Here is a 21,041-nt window from a genome sequence, read left to right on the forward strand (position 1 = left end):
CACCTAGTAGTTTAAAGTTCATGTCATGAATGAATCTTATGTACCTAAATCAAAATGTGTGGTTTAGGGCGTGATGGAGTGTTTTCTGTGTTATTCTCACAGATAATGCATCTTGGTGTTGGTGATAACAAGGCCTCCACTACCCTTGCCTTCTTCAATAAAGCAGTTGAGAAGCATGGCTTACCACAAAGGTAAAAGTGGAAAATGTTGTGGAAAATGTGGTTGTGGCCCGCTTTAAGTTCTCCGTTCAAGGAGTTGGGAGAAACAGCTTCATTGCGGGAAACAGTGTGCATAATCAGAGGTAACAACGAGAACACACACAAATGCGTTATGATTGCAATGCTATTATTAAATGGCATGACATCAATTGATTATTAATACCTTTATTGTGCTTTAAACAGAATTGAACGTCTCTGGCGAGATGTCTTTAGAGCAATTACATGTCTCTTCTACAATCTGCTGCCCCAGCTGGAGAAGAATGGTCTTCTTGACCTGTCAAGTAGTGCTCACCTTTTCTGCTGCCAGTACGTGTTTCTTTCCCGCTTGCAAGCCCAGCTTGATGTGTTCCCCAATGGCTGGGACAATCTTCCTCTTTCAAATGAGATAAATCTCACTCCCAACCAACTGTGGCACATGGGTCCACAGCACAACTCAGAAGAGTACAATGATGAGGTATGCATTTCTCAAATATGCTTTGCACAGCATTAACTTAAGGCAGGAGAAATAAATACTTCTGATCTTACAGGATTTGCACATCCCTCTGATGGAATGAGAGAGTAGTGGCCTTATACACACATGGAATTGCACCCCATTGCCACATAAAGGCTTCCTATTGAGTCAACAGACTGCAAACAGTGTGGAGGCCATCTCACTTGTGGTCACATTAGTCAGCTCTTATAAGCCACATCATTGTCTCAAAACATGGTTCTTAAAGGAGACACCCCATGCGTATTTTCAGGTTCATATTCCTATTTTGTGTTTCTACTACAACAATAAAATAGCATTACGCTAACAACATTGCAGACACTAGATATGAAACAAAAGCCAGACACTTCATTGAATTAAGTTGCTGTAAGATGTAAAATTCTAACTTTCAAAGCACAAGACGGAAAATAACATTAATATATCTCAGAGCCTGCTCGGGTAAAGCTGTTCTTCTTTTGGCCAGTTGTCTTTTTTCAAACTCACCCTGGTTCCAGTTCCGCAGCTGCCTGTGCCCCGTCTCTGACATCTTCTCTGGGATGACATGGAATTTTTACCCCTGAGAGCAGGGTAAAAGTGAGGCACGCTCAGTCTGCAGCTACTTCCAAGGACCAAAATGTCCTCAGAAGTAGCTGTACTGACAACTAAACAACAACAAAAACAAAAAAACTTCTGGACTTAAAAAATCTCAGTCGACTGAGGGGTCACGGACTGGTGATTTGCCTTTTCGACTTTTAGGAGGCTCCATTTTACTTTTTTTTATGAGCTATTATCAGCTGGAGCTTCTGCAACTAAGTATACAGGAGGACCTTGTACCATTAAAAACCACCAATAAAGGCTTCTAAACCAAATAGTATACAACCGAAAATGCCCCAGGGGCAAAGTGACTCAAATTTGGGGAGAAATGACTAGGATTGGCCTCCAAGACTACATTGCGTTAGCATTCACGTAATGGTTTAGCAGTATGCTAAGAATAGATTGTTGTTGAAGAATTAATCATTCTGTATTATGGCTTTTCATCGTACTATATTATGACTTTTTTATCACTTTATTTTGACAAAGTACATGAGTTTTTTGACATGCCATACTTAAATTTTTGAATGGCTTTTTTCAAGATAATACGGGTGTACTATGACTTTTTCAAAGATTCTGTACTTTTTTCAACATAACATACTATGACTTTTTTGACATACATACTATTTAATTTTTTTCAACATTTTTCGACATGCTATACTATTGTTTTTTTTAACATATTATGCCATGATATTTTCTCTTTTTTTGACACCATGATATTTTTTTTACACTAATTACTTTTTTATGACTTTTTTTAACATGCTATGCTATTGCTGTTATCTAATAAAATATTTTGATGGCACACTGGCTCAGTGGTTGGTACTGCTACCTGCAGTCACTAGTGACTCAAACCCAGGGTCGATTACCAGGCTGGCATTTTTTGATGTGTTTTTCAACATACAATACTATGACTTTTATCACTTTTTTGACATACGACACTGTGATTTATTTTTTTAAACTATGACTTTCGTGAGGTACTATGCTATTTCTACGAACTAAATTATGACTTTTTTGATAAACTAAACAATGTTTATGAATTTTTTGACATACAATCTTATGACTTTTTCCTATACTATGACTTTTTTTAAAACTTTTTTCAACATACTATACTATGAATTTTTAAATCTCTTTTTTTGTCATACTTTACTATAACCTCATCACTTTTTTTGACTTGCTATACTATTACTTTTGCCATTTTTTGCAACATGCTATACCATTACTTTTTCGGACACACTGTACTTTGACTTTTTACGACATACTTTACCGTGACTTGATAACTTATTTAAAAATACTATACTATGACTTTTTTTTTTTAACATTAATTTTTTTGACACACTGCACTTTTACTTTTCATGCCAGACCATTCTATGACTTTTACACTGGGGTTTAAACTTTTAATGTTGTGGCATTTGTTCTTGCCATTTGGTTTGAGATTGTATTTAATTGATGATGTTGTCTTTGTTGTCATGTACTGTGTGTCAATCATTTGCTACTGCAGCAAAATTAATCGCCCCCTTGGGGACAAATAACGGTTTTTGAACTTTGAACTTGAACTTTGACTTTTTAATGGTTTGTTTCAACATACTATACTATGACTTTTTCAAACACTCAATACTTTGACTTTTTTTGTCATACCATTCTACTGCATTTGTTATTCCTTTTTTCAACATACAATGCTATGACGTTTTATTATTATTATTATTATTATTTATTTTTTAAACCTACTATGCTATACTCTTTTCAACCTTAGTTCCTCCATGGCACACTGGCTCAGTGGTTAATGCTGCTGCCAGCAGGCAACCATGAAGTACTGAGTGAAGACTTTCACCCAGTTTCCTAACCCAGTCCAGGCCCGTCCTTTTCCCGATGTTTTTTTTTTTTTAACTTGCTATGCTATGACTTTTTTTTATACAATTCTGTGACATTTTTTAATCACTTATCAAAGCTTTCTATACTATGACTTTTATACAATTGACTTTTTAATGACTTTTTTTCAACATACTATACTATGACTTTTTAAATCTCTCTTTTTTGTCATACTATACTATAACCTCATCACTTTTTTTGGCAACATACTATACTATGACTTCATCCCTTTTTCAATATACTGTACATATACTATGACTTTTTTGATATACTATACTACAGCTCGTTTTTTACATTTTCTGTACTTTGTTATCACTTTTTAAACAAACTATACTTAGACGTTTTTCAGCATGCCACACCATGAGTTTTGTTATAACATTTTTAGACATACTATACTATAACTTTATTTGTTTGACATTCTAAACTTTGACTTTTTTCGACATACCATACTTACCATGCCATTATTGTTTTCAACTTACATTCTTTGGTGACACAGTGACTTAGTGACCAGCACTGCTCCAACTAGCACCAACAAGGAGGCACTGCAGATCCAGGTTTGATACACAATCTAGGCTGGCTTTCTCAAGATCTTTTTTTTTTTAAACACAATACAATGACTGTTTAGATCTTTTTGCGACATACTGTACAATGACGTTTTTCAACGTACTATACTATGAATTTTGAAATCTCTTTTTTGTCATACTATACTATAACCTCATCACTTTTTTTGACATGCTATACTATGACTTTTGCTATTTTTTTGCAACATACTATACAATGACTATAACTTTGCATCACTTTGTCATCATCCTATACCAATACTTTTTTCGACACACTGTACTTTGACTTTTTACGACATACTTTACCGTGACTTGATAACTTATTCAAAAATACTATACTATGACTTTTTTTTTTAACATTACTTTTTTTGACACACTGCACTTTTACTTTTCATGCCAGACCATTCTATGACTTTTACACTGGGGTTTAAACTTTTAATGTTGTGACATTTGTTCTTGCCGTTTGGTTTGAGATTGTATTTAATTGATGATGTTGTCTTTGTTGTCATGTACTGTGTGTCAATACTGTTACTATGATGTTTTTCGACGTACTATACTATGAATTTTCAAATCTCTTTTTTTGTCATACTATACTATAACCTCATCACTTTTTTTGACATGCTATACTATGACTTTTGCCATTTTTTGCGACATACTATACAATGACTATAACTTTGCATCACTTTGTCATCATCCTATACCAATACTTTTTTCGACATACTTTACCATAACTTTATAACTTATTTCGAAATACTATACTATGGCTATATACATTCTGTACTATGACTCTTTGTTCTCACTTTTTAAACATACTATACTTAGACTTTTTTCAGCATACCATACCATGAGTTTTGTTATAACCTTTCTTGACATATTATACTATAACTTTATTTCTTTGACGTCCTAAACTTTGACTTTTTTCGTCATACCATACTATGGCTTTTTAATGGCTTTTTTAAACTTACTATGCTATTATTGTTTTCATCTTACATTCTTTGGTGACACAGTGACTTAGTGACTAGCACTGCTCCATGTAACACCAACAAGGGGGCAATGCAGACCCAGGTTTGACACACAGTCTAGGCTGGCCTTGTCATGATGTTTTTTTTTAAATACAATGCAGTGACTGTTTAGGTCTTTTTACGACTTACTGTACTATGACTTCTTTTGACATACTATACTATGACATTGTTTTGACTTTTTCAACACATACAATGACTCTGTTATCACTTTTTTTTTTTACCTACCATACTATGAAGTTTTAATGGCTATTTTAAGATCTGAATTTTTTTTAACAACTCTGACAAGGTTCAATACCCAGTCTGTGCTGGCCCTTTTCATTACATTTTTTCCGACCTACAATACAATTACTTTTTTTCCACACAATTAACACGATTTTGAACGCTTTTTTCATGACATTTTTCAACATGCTATTAATGACTTTTGCCACTTTTGAATGTTTTTTTTTGACATACTATACTGTCACTTTCTTATTACTTTTTCAAACATACCACACAATGACTTTTTCGTAATCCCTTTTCAACATACTATGACTTTTTAATGGCTTTTGGGACATACTATGCTATTTTTAACGTCAATTTTTTTTGTGGGATAGCCGCTCAGTGGTTAACAATTTTCGACATACTAAACTATGACTTTATCATTTTTTTTGACATAACATACTACAAAGCATTTTCAAATCTACCTTGTTTTTCTACTTTTATTCAAATGTCTGAGTACTTCTCCCCCCTGACTGAAAGTAACCAGGAAAACAATAAATATCTTAATGTGACAAAACCTTTAAATAAATAGTAATACAAAAAAACTCATGCTTTTGGCAGAAAAGCACTCAGGTCTATTTCATTTAATGTAGTGCAGCGCTATTTCATGTTTGAGAAATTTCAGTGTTTTTATTTGATCGCAGAAAAGCCTTAAATAATTTACCAAGCTGTTATCCTAAAAACACAAATACATAACAGTGACTTAATGAAAACAACACTTTTATTTAGTGTATGTATAACTTCTTTTCTTTTATACACAAACAAATGATTATTAAAGTTACATAGTGCTGTCTGTATAAATAGACCATTAATATAGCTAGAGAGGAGGAGAATGCGATGTTGTGCAGATACAAAATATACAGATATACAGTTACAGAAAAATGCTATTAGGATAGCCAACATTCATGCACTAGAGCTGTTATCATTGGGCTTACAGAACATACTGCAATGAATAAGGCATACAAACTGTTGCTGAAATTACAAAAAATCTCAAAGCACTCAATTAAAGGCAAACTAATGTTTGCTGAAGTACTTTAATTTAGTCCTTCAAGATATCCTATCACCTGGATGACTGAGAATCGTCATACACAAAAGCCAAGTACAGTAACTATATACAGGTGCATGGTTTACCACATTTCTCATTGTCTGTGTACACGGTGTGTACAAGGTCAAGTGCAAAAAACATGACAGGAAAAGTACAAAGATAACTGTAAAAGAAGTTGAAAGGCAGAAATAACTTAGCAGACGATGAATAAATGGAAAGGAAAGAATGGAAACTAAACGAACAATTAGTGAACATGTACAAAATATGAATACATTAGGGGAAATGAATAAATGCAATACTGAATGAGAAAACCATTATACATTTGAAGAAAAGGTTTTCATTTTGGAAAGAGAAAGGAATGGCGGACATCAAGTAAAGTTCATTGTCCTGCAATATGTTTCAAATATTCCGATGTGTTTTAATTTTGTGGCGCCATTTACTTTCTATAGAGAAAGTTTCCACATGGGGAAGAGATTAATAACACACTCTTCATCTGAAAACAAGCAAATAGCAATATGGTTGGTGCGTAAGTTGTCTAAAATGCCCCAAAACTAACCGTAAAAAGTAAATAAATAAATGCATATCAACATTCAGGCGCAACCATCCATTTTTTCTATACTTTTTTCTATATATGTTTCTTTTATTTGTACAGTATGTATCTCCGCTTAAGAGTCATCCTCAGTTTTAATGATGTGGAAAAGTGTAACATTAAACAGGACCTGGTGGCCGTTATTCCAGCCGTAGAGGGCGCGGTCCCTGGCATTGTAGTCCAACATAGACATGTGAAAGTACTGGTTATGAAAGGGAATGTCTGTATACTCGTATGTGGAGGTTTTAGTGGAGTAAGCATAGTACACCTTGGCACCGGTCAGGTGGGAGTTAGTAATGTAGAGTGTTCCACAGATTATAAAAGACTCGCCGGCATTCCTCTTTGAGTATTCTGTGTTCCATGTGTTGAGGATCTGAAGTGTGTCCGGGTTCAGCTGGCTGATGACAATGTTCCCCGCGTTTTGGTTGGTTGCATACACAGCCCACAGGCCCAGCTCGTCTGCCATTATGTCGATGTCGGAGAAGCCTCCCCAGGTGTAAGGGTACACATTATGGAACCCTGCTGACTCTAGAGCCCTCTGGGTGACCACACGTCCCGTCTCAAAGCTGTACCTCACCAAGATGTTGCTCTGCATCTTGTTGTAGTACAAAGAGCCATTGTACACCACGTGGTTGGTTCCAGCCCATTTGAAAGGTAGGTTGTAGGTTCTCGACTCAACTCCTGCCACAAAATCAGCCAATGATTTATACTCTTTTACTATCTTGTTGTTGGTGTAGCTGTCCATGTACCAGACCTGCGGACAAATTAATGCAAAATGTCCCTGTGATTAGGGGAAAAAGAAACTGTGCCAGCTGTAAATGCACAAGAAATACTGACATCTTTACTCATTCAGTCATAGCTGCAATTATAATCACCTGTAAAACACAACTAAAAAACTCACTCACAACTCTTTTCTCTATATAATAATAATATTAAATTTTATTTATAATGCCCTTTACATTTCAAATGAAATCTCAAAGTGCTAATATTACAATATGTCAATGAAAAAAGTATAGGAAATGAGGCTTTCACTTAAAGAGGATGACAGACCACAAGAAGGGGATACAGTATTAAAAAACAAACAGCAACCAGACATGTCCAAGGACAAATGTTGAATGATGGACTTTTAGTTTGTTTTTGTTTTTTTGGTATCAATAAGGTCAAACTGGGACCGAAGGAGGACAACTCTATCTACCCTAGGTAGCAGAAAGAGACTTTTTGGATGCAATATCAGAATACTGCATCCAAATGACATGAATAAGTACTCATAAATTTGAAAGAGAAGGGTAATGTATCGATATTATATTTTAGGCCTTAGTGATTGACACAATGTAGTTCGATGACTAACACTGAATGTGAACAGAAGTTCTTTACATAAAGTCTCCTTTTAAGTTTATCATGTACCTGCCATGTTTCTGACTTAAAAAGGCGCAGCATCCTTTAAAAGCAGGCCATTGTGTGTCTAGAGCACACTGGATAATTGACAAAGCCTCAGCAATCTTATGGTGTATGTAAACCCTGATGAAGGACCTGTGCCAAAACACATTGGACAATAAAGTGTGTCAAGATAGTTTTCACATTTATTCATGATTGTCCAAAGTGTTCAGCAAGTGACATCAAATTTTATGTTTGAGCTCAGCATTTAAGTGTACAATAAAGTTTGAGTGAGTATGATGTTGTAATTCAACATCTCAACCACTAAACAAAATGAGGGAAGCAATTGTGTGTAAATTATTAAACCGCCCTATGGAACTTCAAAGCTTGCAAAGAACATTAACTAGGCTCACCCTGTTGTTTTTGGGAGACGCCTGTGGGTCGGTCATCCAGGCTCCAAATCTGGTCCCTGAAGTTTTCACAGTCTGCGGCCCAGTGATCTTCATTAGCTTGCCACATGCTGCGTACACATCACACAAAGTAACACAAACTGCACACGCTCCACATGATAAAACCACTGCAAATATTATGATGGGATTACTGGAACAAATTTATAACATTAGATTGCTTCAATCTATCGCAGATATAACAGATGAACAAAAAACAGATGCTGCTATAGAAATAAAGGAGATAACCAGAGAAAATTCCATAGTCCAACTAGTAACTAGTGAAACCTTTTGTCAGAGTTGGGTGACCATTTATCCCACATGGTTTAATATTTGAAGTAGCTGCACTTGATTCATCTTGCCAGACACTTTGACTGTGCCAAATGACAGTAGGTTATCACTTGCATAGAAGCTTGCGAGTCCCCTATTAAGTATTTAGATGCTATTTTACCTAATAAATGAAAGCTTTGAGCACAATGAATGCTTTAATAATCACCTCGAGCTCAGGCAGATTTCAAGCCACGTCCTATTAGCATTCACGTAGACACATTGACAGGCTCAATCAGTGTTGATAACATGGCTGCTGGCAAATTGGAGTTAAGTTATGCAAACCTTTATCAGAGGGAAAGTTGCTCTGAAGACAGAATTAGATATGTTAAACATCAATGGGTAATGCAAGGGAATTACAGCTTTTCCGTGCCAAACTGCAAATGGCAAGGAAGGAACCCAAAGGATTCAAAATAAAAAAAGTAGGCACATATGGCAGACTTAGCAATCGTGATTTTGTGAAAGTCAATTGCATTTCTTTTTAATGGAACGAGAATGCAAAGCTTAATGCTGCTACCACCTTTAACCTCTTTAAGGTTTCCTTTACATTATTTCTGCCTCAAGAAGCAGTTCTACTTTCCCCTGCTCTGTATTAAAATGTAGCCAATTATATGTAACTGCTTTGTAGCCAGAAATGTGCTTATGATCCCTCTGCCATCGGATAATCTGGGGTCAGCATCCCTGAATCTGCTTTTTCTGCGATGGACTTACTGAGTTTGTTCATGCAGTTGCGAAGACGATTTTCCAGGTTTAGGACCCTCTGTTGCAGCTCCTCATAGTCGTAGGCTCCCATTTCCTCCTGGATGCCCATCAACACGCCCGACAGGTTCCTGATCTCCTCTTTGAACTGGGAGACGAGCTTGGCGTCTGCCTTGTATTGCTCCAGAACAGGAATCAGCGGCTGTAGGGACTCCATCTTTCCCTGTAGCTCCTAGAAAACACCAAGGATACACCACTGCAAAAATACCACTCTTAACAAATCTTTCAATACGAAATAACAATTTACTTACTTTTCAATGCAGTTGTTTCAGGGGAGTTTTATGTGTGCAAGTTTCAACACCCTAACTACGGCAAAACATACATTATGATTAAAAAAATATATATGTATAAAATATGATATATATTATATAATCATGGCATCATAGCTGAATATGAACTATGTATAAAAGTATTATCTCTTCCCTTCCATCCCCTTGCTTTTACTTGTATTAGAAAATATTATTCCAAGACTCAATATCTAGAGGTTGGCAGATCAATGCCAAAAATATTGTGATAACTGTATATTCATGTGTTAGTGGGTAGATTCTTATTAAATAGAAAACAACTTGTCCTGTATTTTTCACAAAATGCGGACTCTTCTTACTGATTCTGATTACTGATTATGACAAAAGACATTGTTATGTTAAGGAAAAAAATATAACTATAGTTTGGTTTTCTCACACACTAACAGGAAAAAGAAAGACACTATTTGTAATATTTGCAGGAAAAATTGTCTATATCAAAAGTTTATCATGACAACGAAAACTTACGGGGGGGCAGAAAAGCTCCAGTAAGTCCCAAACTATTTTCCCAAACTTTTTACTGAAGGATGACAATAGTTATCTACAACATATCCATATGGGAATTGCTCCTATCATTATCATAATAAATGTAATGTCAGTGCTTTATTATACAATGTCAAATTATATGAAAATCTCTCTTCTGTGAAAATACTAAATTCATCTCCATTAAAAGTATCAATACCGGTGAAACCTGTCATGATATTACTTGTTGTCAGATACAAAATTTGATATATTGGCCACCTCTACCAATGGTTACCAATAACCAGGGGGGGATGAAGTACTCATATACTGTATTTTACTGAAGTAAAAGTAGCAGTAGCACGGTGAAGAAATAAAAGTCCCACATTCAAAATCTATAAATGCATCATCAAAATATTAAATACCAAAAGTAAATCTACTAACTATGCAGAATAAAATATATCCCTGGATTCTATTTGTTGATGCATTCATGTACAAGCATCCCTGATGTTGCTATACTGTTGGCTAGCTTAATTTATATTTTGTATTAATAATCTTAGTAAAGATTGTGCAAAGTTACTAATGCCAAATTCATTGAAGTGACGTAAAAAGTGTTATTTGTTTGTTAAAAGTGTTAAGTAGCACACAATAGAAATACTCAAGTAAAACACAAAAACCTCAATGGTACCTAAGTATAGTAGTTGAGTAAATATACTTATTACTTACTGTTGTTACTGCCCATCTCTTTCAGAGTTTCAGAGGTTCACAGAAAGCATCAAGTATAACATAACAGATGAGATCATGTAAGTGAAAACTACAACTAAAGGGCAACTTTATCACTGCTATAAAATGTACAATATTCTATGCCTACATGCTGTTTTTTAACAGTTAAATAAATAGGATCACATCACTCTCACTGAAGAGAGTTGCTGGATGCTTCTTCACAGCCTGTCTAGCTTTTAAAAGTTCATTTTGTTCTTTGCCAGAAAGTGGTAGACATGCATTGATCTACTATATATATACATCTAGTCTATTGATCTATAAAGGTTTATCTATTCAGATGCCTCTCAGGTATCTTTAGAGGAGATCCTTTCACTGCCCCTCCTCAGATGTTGCTCACAAATTTTAACATCAAACAAAACTATACCTGAAAGTTTTTGTTGACGGGCGTCTTCCTGTCCAATTCGATCTGTCGAAACTTTGACCGCAGTCCTTTGATCTGGCTCTCCATCCTCATGATATACTGAAAGTCCCTCTGCGTCCGCAGGTTCAGCACCTCGATTGACTGCGACATGTTCTGCACCTTTTGAAAAGAATCAAACAGCGCAGCATTGATTTTTCCGTCCACTGCGAGATTAAAATGTCCTCCATGTTCAGTTGTTCATCAGCCTGCCATGCTCTAACTTCCCAAGGAACAGATCAACATTTTGACCTCAACACAATTGTCTTTTAACCATCCATGTTTTAGCTGAAAAAAACTGTTACATGGCCTCTTTTTTGCTGTGTTTTCTCTATTTTTAAATACATATTCTACTTTGTGAGCTTTAATTAGAAACAGATTTCGTCTTTTTTAATGTCAAGAATAAACTATTGACTCTGCGAGGTTTGATAACACACGTCAGAGTAGATATTTGACATAGAAACATAACAGTGTCTCTCTCTGGTTTAACAAAAGCTCACTAGGTTTATGGGGCATATGAGCAAACAGAAATGTGGTCCTTTCTCTCTTCTCTTTTTGGCTGTAATTGTAAACAACCAACACTATTGGAGCACATCACCAGCAAAGTGGCTCAACACTCATACATTGTGTTCTGCATACTTTTCTGACTCTGGTAGAGGGATTCTGAAATGGCCTCATTGAAGCCCTAAGGCAGCTAAGTACATTAGTGGCAAAGGCCCCAGTGAATGACAGAGAACACCCTTTGGCATACAGCATTAAAATGTAGGCTAGAGCAATGTTTCCTTAGTTGGCATACACGGGACTCTGGTGCAATGCTATTTGTTTGTTTGGAGATAATGCATTAAATCACTAATGTCCGAAAAAAAAAAAAAAACTTTCTATGTAATTATATATTTCTGCTTTAGTTCACAATGTTCACTGGTGTATTCAGCGCTACCTTTGTGTAATCAAGTATAAAAATCCATACTTTTAACACAGGAAATAAAATTCATGGTCGTAGATGTGAAAAAATATGTTATAAAAACTCTTGATAGGCAGATTTTTTTGACATAAAATTGTGATCAAGAGCTTAAAGCCTGATATTCATGAAACCTTAGCTTTAGCCTTGAATTATTTGTTGCAAAAATAAAAATGGGAATGGAGAGCATTCTCATCTAATCATGCAGCAGTTCAGCTGATGTCATCCATGTAGCATATGCAGAAGTGGAGAACAGGGTTATGCACCTGGCTGGTGTAATCTCTCAAAGGATTAGGGCTACAAAGAAGCACAAATAACGATCATTGTGACATGTCTATATGAACATACTGATTGCTTACAGTAAATGTGTGTGTTTAGAGAATTTGTGTTTTGTCACATAAGCGGAAATGTGCGTGGCTGTGTGCACATACCTTCTCTAGGAGCTGACGGAGCTGTCTGCCTTTGGCATCTCTGGAGCACAGATTCTGTTCTGGTGCCACCACTGTGCAGACACAACGGCCATCTGCATCTTGAGCTGAGCTGTACACCTGCCACCCCTCCTTTGGCCTGATGGTCTGCATTCAGAAACGCAAAGCAGTCGTAAAAACACAACACTCTAATGGCAGACACACTAAATTGATTCAACACCGATGATATCCCTATCATCAAATTGAGGCACACAGCTGTTATGTTTTCTTGTTTTTTTCCACAAGGGTCATTCCTTCTTCTGCCCTATGCACCCAACTCTGTAACACCAACCAATTGCACTGACTTATAAAAGGTCTGGGCTTTGAAAGAATACGTTGCTTTTGCTTTAAGATATTCTTACGCAGAATGTGCTCTCTATTCTCCAACAGTAAATATTTTTTTCTGGCCTTGATGAATAACCCAATTGCAAAATTTTCTCTGTTTCTCCTCACTAGACTTAACTGAAAATCCTGCTGGGAGATGCAGATAAACTTGATTTGTGGGAGCATTTCCCACTCTTTATTACATTCAATATGCTCCACAGCACTAGAGTATAAAGCTTAAAGAACATACAGTTATGCATCATAAGCAAATGCAGCCTATTTAAATGGCAGCAGCCTTAACTAATGTCAGAGTTTACTAAGCAAAAGCTAGTTTGGCTGACAATATTGATCAAATAGCCGTGAAGTTCTAGAAAAGTTGATAGCCAAGAGTGGTATCAGTAGTTGAACAATACTGATGCTCATTGTCAGCATGGGAAATTAATACAAGCCTCCAGCCAAATACTGTCAACCTTTGACTGCGGAGGGTAAATTTGGCTGGACTACCAGCGTCTTTGGCAGACAACCAACCATTATTTAGATTTTGTTTTACATTCTAAAACTCATGTTGGCTGGAGAATACCATAAACTTTGGCATTTGCCAACCTTTTGGACTTGTGGGGAGAAAAGAGGAGCGCCCTGTTTCCATATAGTGCAAGCATCCTTTTCCGTTTCCTTTTCTCATTTATCCCTTCCATGTCAGTTTGAACAATTTAAAGAGTATTTGGAATCAGCCATGAAAGACCATGGCCGCTCTAAACAGGCAGAGACATCATGCCAACAAGAAAACTGAACCCTTTTCACTTACCGAAAGACTGCACTTGTTCTTAGTACTTTATCGTAGTAACACAGTAGGCAATACTGTATTACTGCCATAAAGTCCGGTGTTTTAAGAAAATGAAATGGCTGATCAATTGAGTTTGTAATTTACAATCAAGACGTTTGTGTGGTTATTTAGTCACTAATTTAGTCTTCAACACCTGAATCCTCTGCCACATCTTCTTTCCACTTTCTTGAAGTCATCTTGAAGTCAAAAAATAAAAAAAACTATCAATCTCCTGAGCTTTCATTCTTTCTCCCAGCAGAACTCTCTTATGTTGCCGTTATCAAATTGAAAAGAACGTTTTTTTTCAGGTATTATCAAAGCACTGCAGACACGGTTTCTGAGCAGTTTGTGATCTCGGAATTGAAGCGTATTCTATTGATGCCCTAATGCTGCGTTGGTCCTATATAAAAGCAATTAAAGTAGAAAATCATTGTCTTATCATGTGCCACCCTTGAACTCAATGTGCATTTCATAAAGAATCACACTACACTGAAAAGCAGCACTACAAAGAAGTGATGTTGCATTTGAATATCTGGAGGTAACTGTGGTGTTGTAGTGGTTGAAGAGATACCGGAGGTCTGCCTCTCCCTCATGGCATCATAGCTGAATGGAATAAAATGAGCAAAAAACAACCCCAGTTCTTTTTCGTAATTTGCTTTGAAAGGATCCTAAAAAGAATCCAGTTTCCCAACTCTGGTGACGTACATCCTTTACCCCTCTTCTTACTCTCATATTTCATCGTATTAAAATTAATCTGTAGCTCAGCCAAGCCAGATGCACACTCTAACTCTGCACAAAGAGTTTTTCTCTCATTAAATAATTCAGACAGCTGGTTCCTCTTTTATATTTGCCGTTAATTTCGAAGACCTCTATTCAGTTTTTAGGAATTCCGTAAACGTTTTCGATTTGTGCGGAAAAACGAGAAACATTAATCTGCGCGCCACTTTTAATCAAGGCAAGGTGATATCTGGTAGTGTGTGAGGACACTGTGCTGCAATCAAGACACTGGCACGGGGATTGTGCTCTGCATGGGAGGGATGAACCCACCATTGTCCAAATGGCTTGGTGATGTGCAAGCTGCTCTTCCTAATTTGTGATAATGTTACCAAATGCATTCCCATTTTGTAAAGCTCACACTGGAAGGGTCCGTTTTCACTATAAAACAACACATTTAGAAACACTGAATAAGGTAGCATGAAGAAGAAAACTACATAGAAATGAATGAAACATTTCAATTGAGAACAAGAGAGAGATATTATGTATTGAGATGTTTAGTGCAGCGCCTTCTGTCTGGGAGGGGATTTGGACATAATTCACAGCAGCAATAGGCTTTATTTATTTATTTTACAATGATTGAACTCTCCCTTAAAAGTGAGTTATATGCCTGGCAATAATCCAGGATCAATATCTGTGCTATGTGGTTGATGTAGGCAATAAACATGAGTGCTGTGAGGATGCATCTTCCTCTACCACCACTTTATTATTTCAGATGATTTTTCCAAACATTTTCGGCATGTTAGTGTCAATTCCTGCCAATGCTGGAGTATGTACAAGCTACAGTGACTATAGCAAAGACAAGCTGACCATGCCAAAATGCCTGGGAACTGAAAATGAACTGAACTGAACTGAAAATTCAACAACCATTGGGCAACGCTCCACTCAGACATCATCAATCAACTGAACTTTAAAACACGGACATAACGTGGCATGCTGTGCTCGTTTTGAAGTTTATTTTAAAAAAACAATGTGAAGGCAGTAAACTTACCACTGAAGGGCAGTATCCGAACAGCAGCAGGAACAGCAGCGGCTTCAGCACCACGGACAGCGACCACATTATTGTCGTCTGCAATATGTTTCCCTCCTCCACGTCCTCCGCGACGAGTACAACAATTCTACGCAAGTTCTTTGCCTGTAGGCACGCGCCACCTCGTCCACTACGCGCTGGTAAAACACACGGATTCCTGAGGAGGAGGGGGGCTCATCCATCCACCCGTCCCCGTTACGTATGCCATGTGGACAGCGGGGAGAAGCCTCGTCAATGCAAGAAGGGGAAAAAGTTTGTGGGCATGCAGTCTTCTTCACGGATATGACATCATCCAGCTGCCTCTCTCGAATTGTAATGAATCCCGCTCGTGGTGTGTGTGTGTGCGTGTGTGTGTGTGCGTGTGTGTGTGTGTGTGTGTGTGTGTGTGTGTGTGTGTGTGTGTTTGTGTGTGTATGAGATAGAGAAGAAACTACCAGCAGCTGTGCGGTGACAAAAGTTGCAGCTGGCAGTATTCACAAGAAAATAGGAGATAGAGCCGCGAAATCAGAGCTACTGCTGCGTTTTTGTGCCAGATTAATAACGCCCAGAGAGAGAGAGAGAGAGAGAGAGAGAGAGAGAGAGAGAGAGTAAGGGCGGGAGAGGAAACTATGACAGCAGCACGCAACATATTTTTGTGAACTATTTTAATGTTTTAGTGCAAATATAAAATTAAAGGTTCACTTCACCGAAATAGCCCCAAAACGTTTTCAAGCTTACTCTTATGGGTAGAAAAAAAGTAAATCAAGTAAACTTATTGAAAATCTAAAATACCAAATCAAAATATGAGATATAAGAAAATTAGTTTTACATAATAATCAATTGAAGTGTAACCCACAGAGCAAAAGCTGGAGCTCCTATTGGCTAGATGCAATGTGTTAACAACAGTCTGCCCATTCCACGGTTCACTTTTAGGCAGCAGGCTGCTTATACTTCTATCTTAAAATGAAATCAATCCTAAAATGGAAACTGCATGTTGAATTAGGATATCAATGAATTGTGAGATAGCATTTGACGAAGAGATACATAAATAAAGAAAAAGTTAAATTTAATACATGAATACCATTTTTAAATTATTTCATAATTTAAAGACAGAAATTCATTGGCTTTTTTAAAAACATGTCCCTTTAATTAAGTTCTTATAACTTTCTTTGACTAATCAGTAGGCTACATATTTATGCTTTATACATTATTTTGATGGCACAGACCTGGCTGTATACATGTATTACTTTAAACAAATCTCAAATTTGGCTTTGTATCTTATACCTACCAGTATTATTATTATTTTTTAATTTCTAACATTCCATCTATTTCTCTCTTGAGCATGAAAGTTAATTTCTTTATTCTGGAAACTATTTTTTAAATTAAAATTAAAATGTCATATATCTGGCCAAGCAAACACCTTTTTGTGGGCATTCTTTAGTGAAACTTTTTTTTTCTTCATGTTTTGGAAAAAAAGTGCTTCAGGGCAATATTGTTTGACAGTTATGTTTTTTCTCCTTTATGTTTTCTGTAGCAAATTAGAAAGTGGATTTCATAACACGGGGACAAAGTGTAGCAGTAAAACATCAGTATCCTATGTTTATATTCATGGAGATGAGTCTGTGAAAACATTTGCATTGAATTGACCAAGTAAAAAATAATCTTCATTATTATTATAAATATTGTGGTAAAATGGTTTAGGAATAGCAGATAGTTACCTTTTTCAAAAGGATAATTCTTTTGGTGACACATTACTGATGGGTAGAGAAAGATTTAATCTATCTTTAATGTATGCATGGAGCATTCTTCAACTAAAGAGCTTTTGACTTGAGCTCGAGCCATGGCTTCTATCGGATTGCCATTGCCATTCAGACCTTCCCCTAGAGGATGTGCTTACAGGCCGCAGTAAGAGCATGATCTTTACTGCAGGAGTCACCTTCATCCTGGTGGGAAGCCTTTCACTTTGGTATGTCAATCAGTTCCCGTTTCAATTCCCGTTTTCTAAGGAAAGGGGAGAGATTATTAATTTTGTCTTTGTTTAGACACGGGAAAGGCATCGAAGGAGACAGCAGGATGCAAAGTTCTGTCAGGACAGGGGCAGACAAGCGGGATTGATTGATTGGTCATCTGTTCAGCCTTCTCTGGGCATGTCAGCCAATGCTGTTCCAAATAGTGACCTGAATGGTTGGGGTGTCTCCAGACCACTCCAGTCAGTAGCAGGTGTCAGGACTTATAGAAATGGTGGACCCAAAAATGGAGAGATGACAGGGCAGTGTAACGTTAAGATTTAATAAATTAAAAAAAGGTTACAACAAAAAGAGTTCTGAAGTAAGCAGGCAGAAATAGTTCTAAAAACGTGACCACGAATCACAATGGACTGGAACACTGAGACAAATACACACACACATACAATGATCTGACAACAGATAAAGACAACACAGAGACTAAGACTACTAACATTGTGCAACACTGTCAGTTTTCAGGAAAGTGTTCAATAAGTTTACACGTATCTGTGTGTGTATATATATATATATACACGCCGTCAATGCTGTCAACAGCATGCCAAACCTCTAGGTGGCAGTGTAACGAGATGCTCAAGCCCACGTTAGCTAATCAGAAGCCTGAAAATAGCAACAGAAACAAATCACTTCCCCTCTCTTCTGTTCCTCACTTCCTTGGCTGCCTTGTCTCAATTTACATGCAAACGTGCAAATGAAGATTTCAAAAATCTAAAGACTCATTTTCAGAGGCAAATTCTCCATTTGCGTGTAAACAAAGGGCACAAATGAAGGGAATTTTCTCTGTTTTTTGAGTCCGTTGAACCAGTGTATTGATACAAAATGCAAGGTCACACAATAAATGCTGAGATCCTATGTTCCAATACTGGATGACAACAACACTCCCCAGGCTGATTACGCTTCTAGTGCATCACTGTCTGTGTAGAAAATAAAGTCAGACCACATGTCAGACATAGACTCTTCAGAGTATGGTTAAAACAATTAATTGGACCAATAACCGTGTATGTGTAAACAGGGCCTTAATACGCAAGGTGACAATGGTGAAACAAGGTACAGGTGACACCCATCAGGGTGGGGCAGACAATCGCAAAGGCAGGATAATATAAGGCTGGAAGAAAAACAACACATGAGAAAGCACTACAAAATAAAATAGGAAACTGAAGCATACAACATACACAAGGATGAAAAGAGGGTAAAAACACAACAGAGAACACAAGAGACAGTGAACAACAAGGGAACAGGGAATAAATATACACAACAAAACAGGAAAACTATGAAAGAAAATCGCAACCATGACAGCAGGTTGGACTTAGGTAATGGGTTGGGCAATGAAGCACAGTACTGTTGGAGTATTTCCCAGTGAAACTGTTTGAACAGGGAATACTTGAGCTCAAGAAGTGTCTTTGACAGGAGAAGGAGACAGAAGTTTCTTGGCACACTTGAACAAAGGGTTTTTCATAAGCCATGACCTGCATTCCTGATGAGATTCTCTCCAGCAATAACAGTCACTGCTGCTTGCTTTGTAGCTCAATCCAGCTCAAATTGGTTATGACATATGATGAGCCCTGGGTATCTTTCGCAGTTCAAATACACTTTCAAAATTGCCACAAAGAATGTATTTACTGAAGTAGCGGAAAAAAAATCAATAGACAAGTGAAAAATGTTAATGCTGTAAACAGTAGATTTGTTGCGTCTGCAGAAATTTAAGAAAATATCAACAGAGAGAACGAGCAATTATCTTGCTACAAAAGACACTCTATTCAATACAGGCGGTTTATGGTGTTTGTCTCCAAATAGCTGAAAATTGCATGGTGCTGGCTATTTTAAACAAGTCCTCTTCCCTTATCTAGGAAAATGTGTACTTGTTCATTTTGCTTGTTTGCTTCAGTTAAAACGTTTTACGCCCAATATCTCTCTAGTACAGTAGACGTTTTCTACTCTCGGTCACTAAGCAGTTCTGCTTAAGCTGTTGAATGGTAGATGTCTTGCTAAAGAGCAGCTTGATGTCAGTTAGCTTCCTAGACTTTGGCCCCATCTGTCCAGGTATTTTAACCAACAGTGTCCATTGTATGATTTGCAGTGTTAGTAAACAGTAAAGGGTTTTAAGGATAAAGTGTGTTGCGTGTAGTGATGGAGAAGTGCTCAAATAATTTACTTAAGTAACACTAACAAATGTACACATGTTTTTTTTACTCTATACTTGTAATTTTAATGCCCATAAATTGACTTTAATGGACCAAAACGAACCCAGATGTACCATTACAGTCAGTTATTGGACTAGATAGACAACCTTTTCAATTAGCCGCAATACTATGCTATTTAACTAAGCCAGGTACGCACATCTTCTAGCTAATGTCGATTAACATTAGCTAGCTAGTTCATTTAGGTACCAACAGGTTCACATATTTAAGTCAGCTATTGACTCTGAAATAAGCCATATGTAAATTGACATTTTCTTAAGAAAGGCCTTAATTATTGGTATTAGGTGAGATTAATTAAAAACACTTTACAATAATAAAAAGAAAATGTTTGGTGAGTTGGCTCAGTTAATCTTTTGTTCTGTTGTTTGTGGTTTTGTGTATAGGCTTCTTCTGGTGTTTCTTCTGATTGTAAAACCACCCATGGTGAACCAGAGACTCGGAATTGTCCATTGACTTAATGTGATTGTCTGTCTCTCCTTGTTAGTCTTAAGACAGAGTGGAAACTTTTTAGGGTGCTTTCTTGTCCTCTGGCTTTGTTCATGCTGTGGCATGGTTCAGCCCTTGATGATCCTTAGAAGTACTAAATGGGTAGAGAAAATATGTAAGAATAGAAGAATAAGATGTGTAAGAGAATGAGAAGATTTAACAGTTCCATCTAACCGTTACATGAAAACTGCCTCTCATCAGATGTGACTGAAGCCCATGGCAGCCCTGGAATTTTGACAGAATAATTTAGGTATGTTGACCAAAGTTGTCATAACAGATCAGCTGGGACTAGCTTTAGGCAAGAGTTTGGAGTAGATACATTTAGAGGAAGCAAGCTGCCCCTTACCCTAGCAAATATCTTCTCATTAGACGGCAGCCTTATTTCCCTTTCCTTGTGTTGATTCTGCAGCCATTTTGACCAGCAAAACATGTTGTTATTCCTGCAAAGATGAAAAACAGGTGGCCCTGTATTAATTTAAAGAATGATGACAAGCCAACAGCCCAAACAAATTTGTCAAG

At 36.9% G+C, this 21,041-nt stretch overlaps 1 protein-coding gene across 1 annotated transcript; it reads right to left on the reverse strand.

Annotated features, from left to right (window-relative positions):
• Positions 1-5,727: 5,727 nt before the first annotated feature.
• Positions 5,728-16,198, reverse strand: LOC117954737 (noelin-3-like). The gene is made up of 6 exons (XM_034888699.1): positions 15,800-16,198; positions 12,852-12,995; positions 11,430-11,585; positions 9,474-9,693; positions 8,403-8,509; positions 5,728-7,369 (listed from the first exon to the last, which is right to left on the reverse strand). The coding sequence occupies exons 1-6, from the start codon at positions 15,866-15,868 to the stop codon at positions 6,692-6,694; spliced, it is 1,374 nt and encodes a 457-aa protein (XP_034744590.1). The 5' UTR covers positions 15,869-16,198; the 3' UTR covers positions 5,728-6,691.
• Between the last annotated feature and the right edge of the window lie 4,843 nt (positions 16,199-21,041).

Source organism: Etheostoma cragini, chromosome 12 (genome assembly GCF_013103735.1).
Source record: "Etheostoma cragini isolate CJK2018 chromosome 12, CSU_Ecrag_1.0, whole genome shotgun sequence".
NCBI lineage: Eukaryota > Metazoa > Chordata > Actinopteri > Perciformes > Percidae > Etheostoma > Etheostoma cragini.

Excerpts from the sequence above, each read along its gene's own strand:
- LOC117954737 (XM_034888699.1), bottom strand. The coding sequence starts at position 15,868 with ATGTGGTCGCTGTCCGTGGTGCTGAAGCCGCTGCTGTTCCTGCTGCTG. Across the intron at positions 11,586-12,851 it reads TCCGTCAGCTCCTAGAGAAG|GTGCAGAACATGTCGCAGTC; the intron begins GTATGTGCACAC and ends TCTTTTCAAAAG. Across the intron at positions 7,370-8,402 it reads CGTCTCCCAAAAACAACAGG|GTCTGGTACATGGACAGCTA; the intron begins GTGAGCCTAGTT and ends ATTTGTCCGCAG.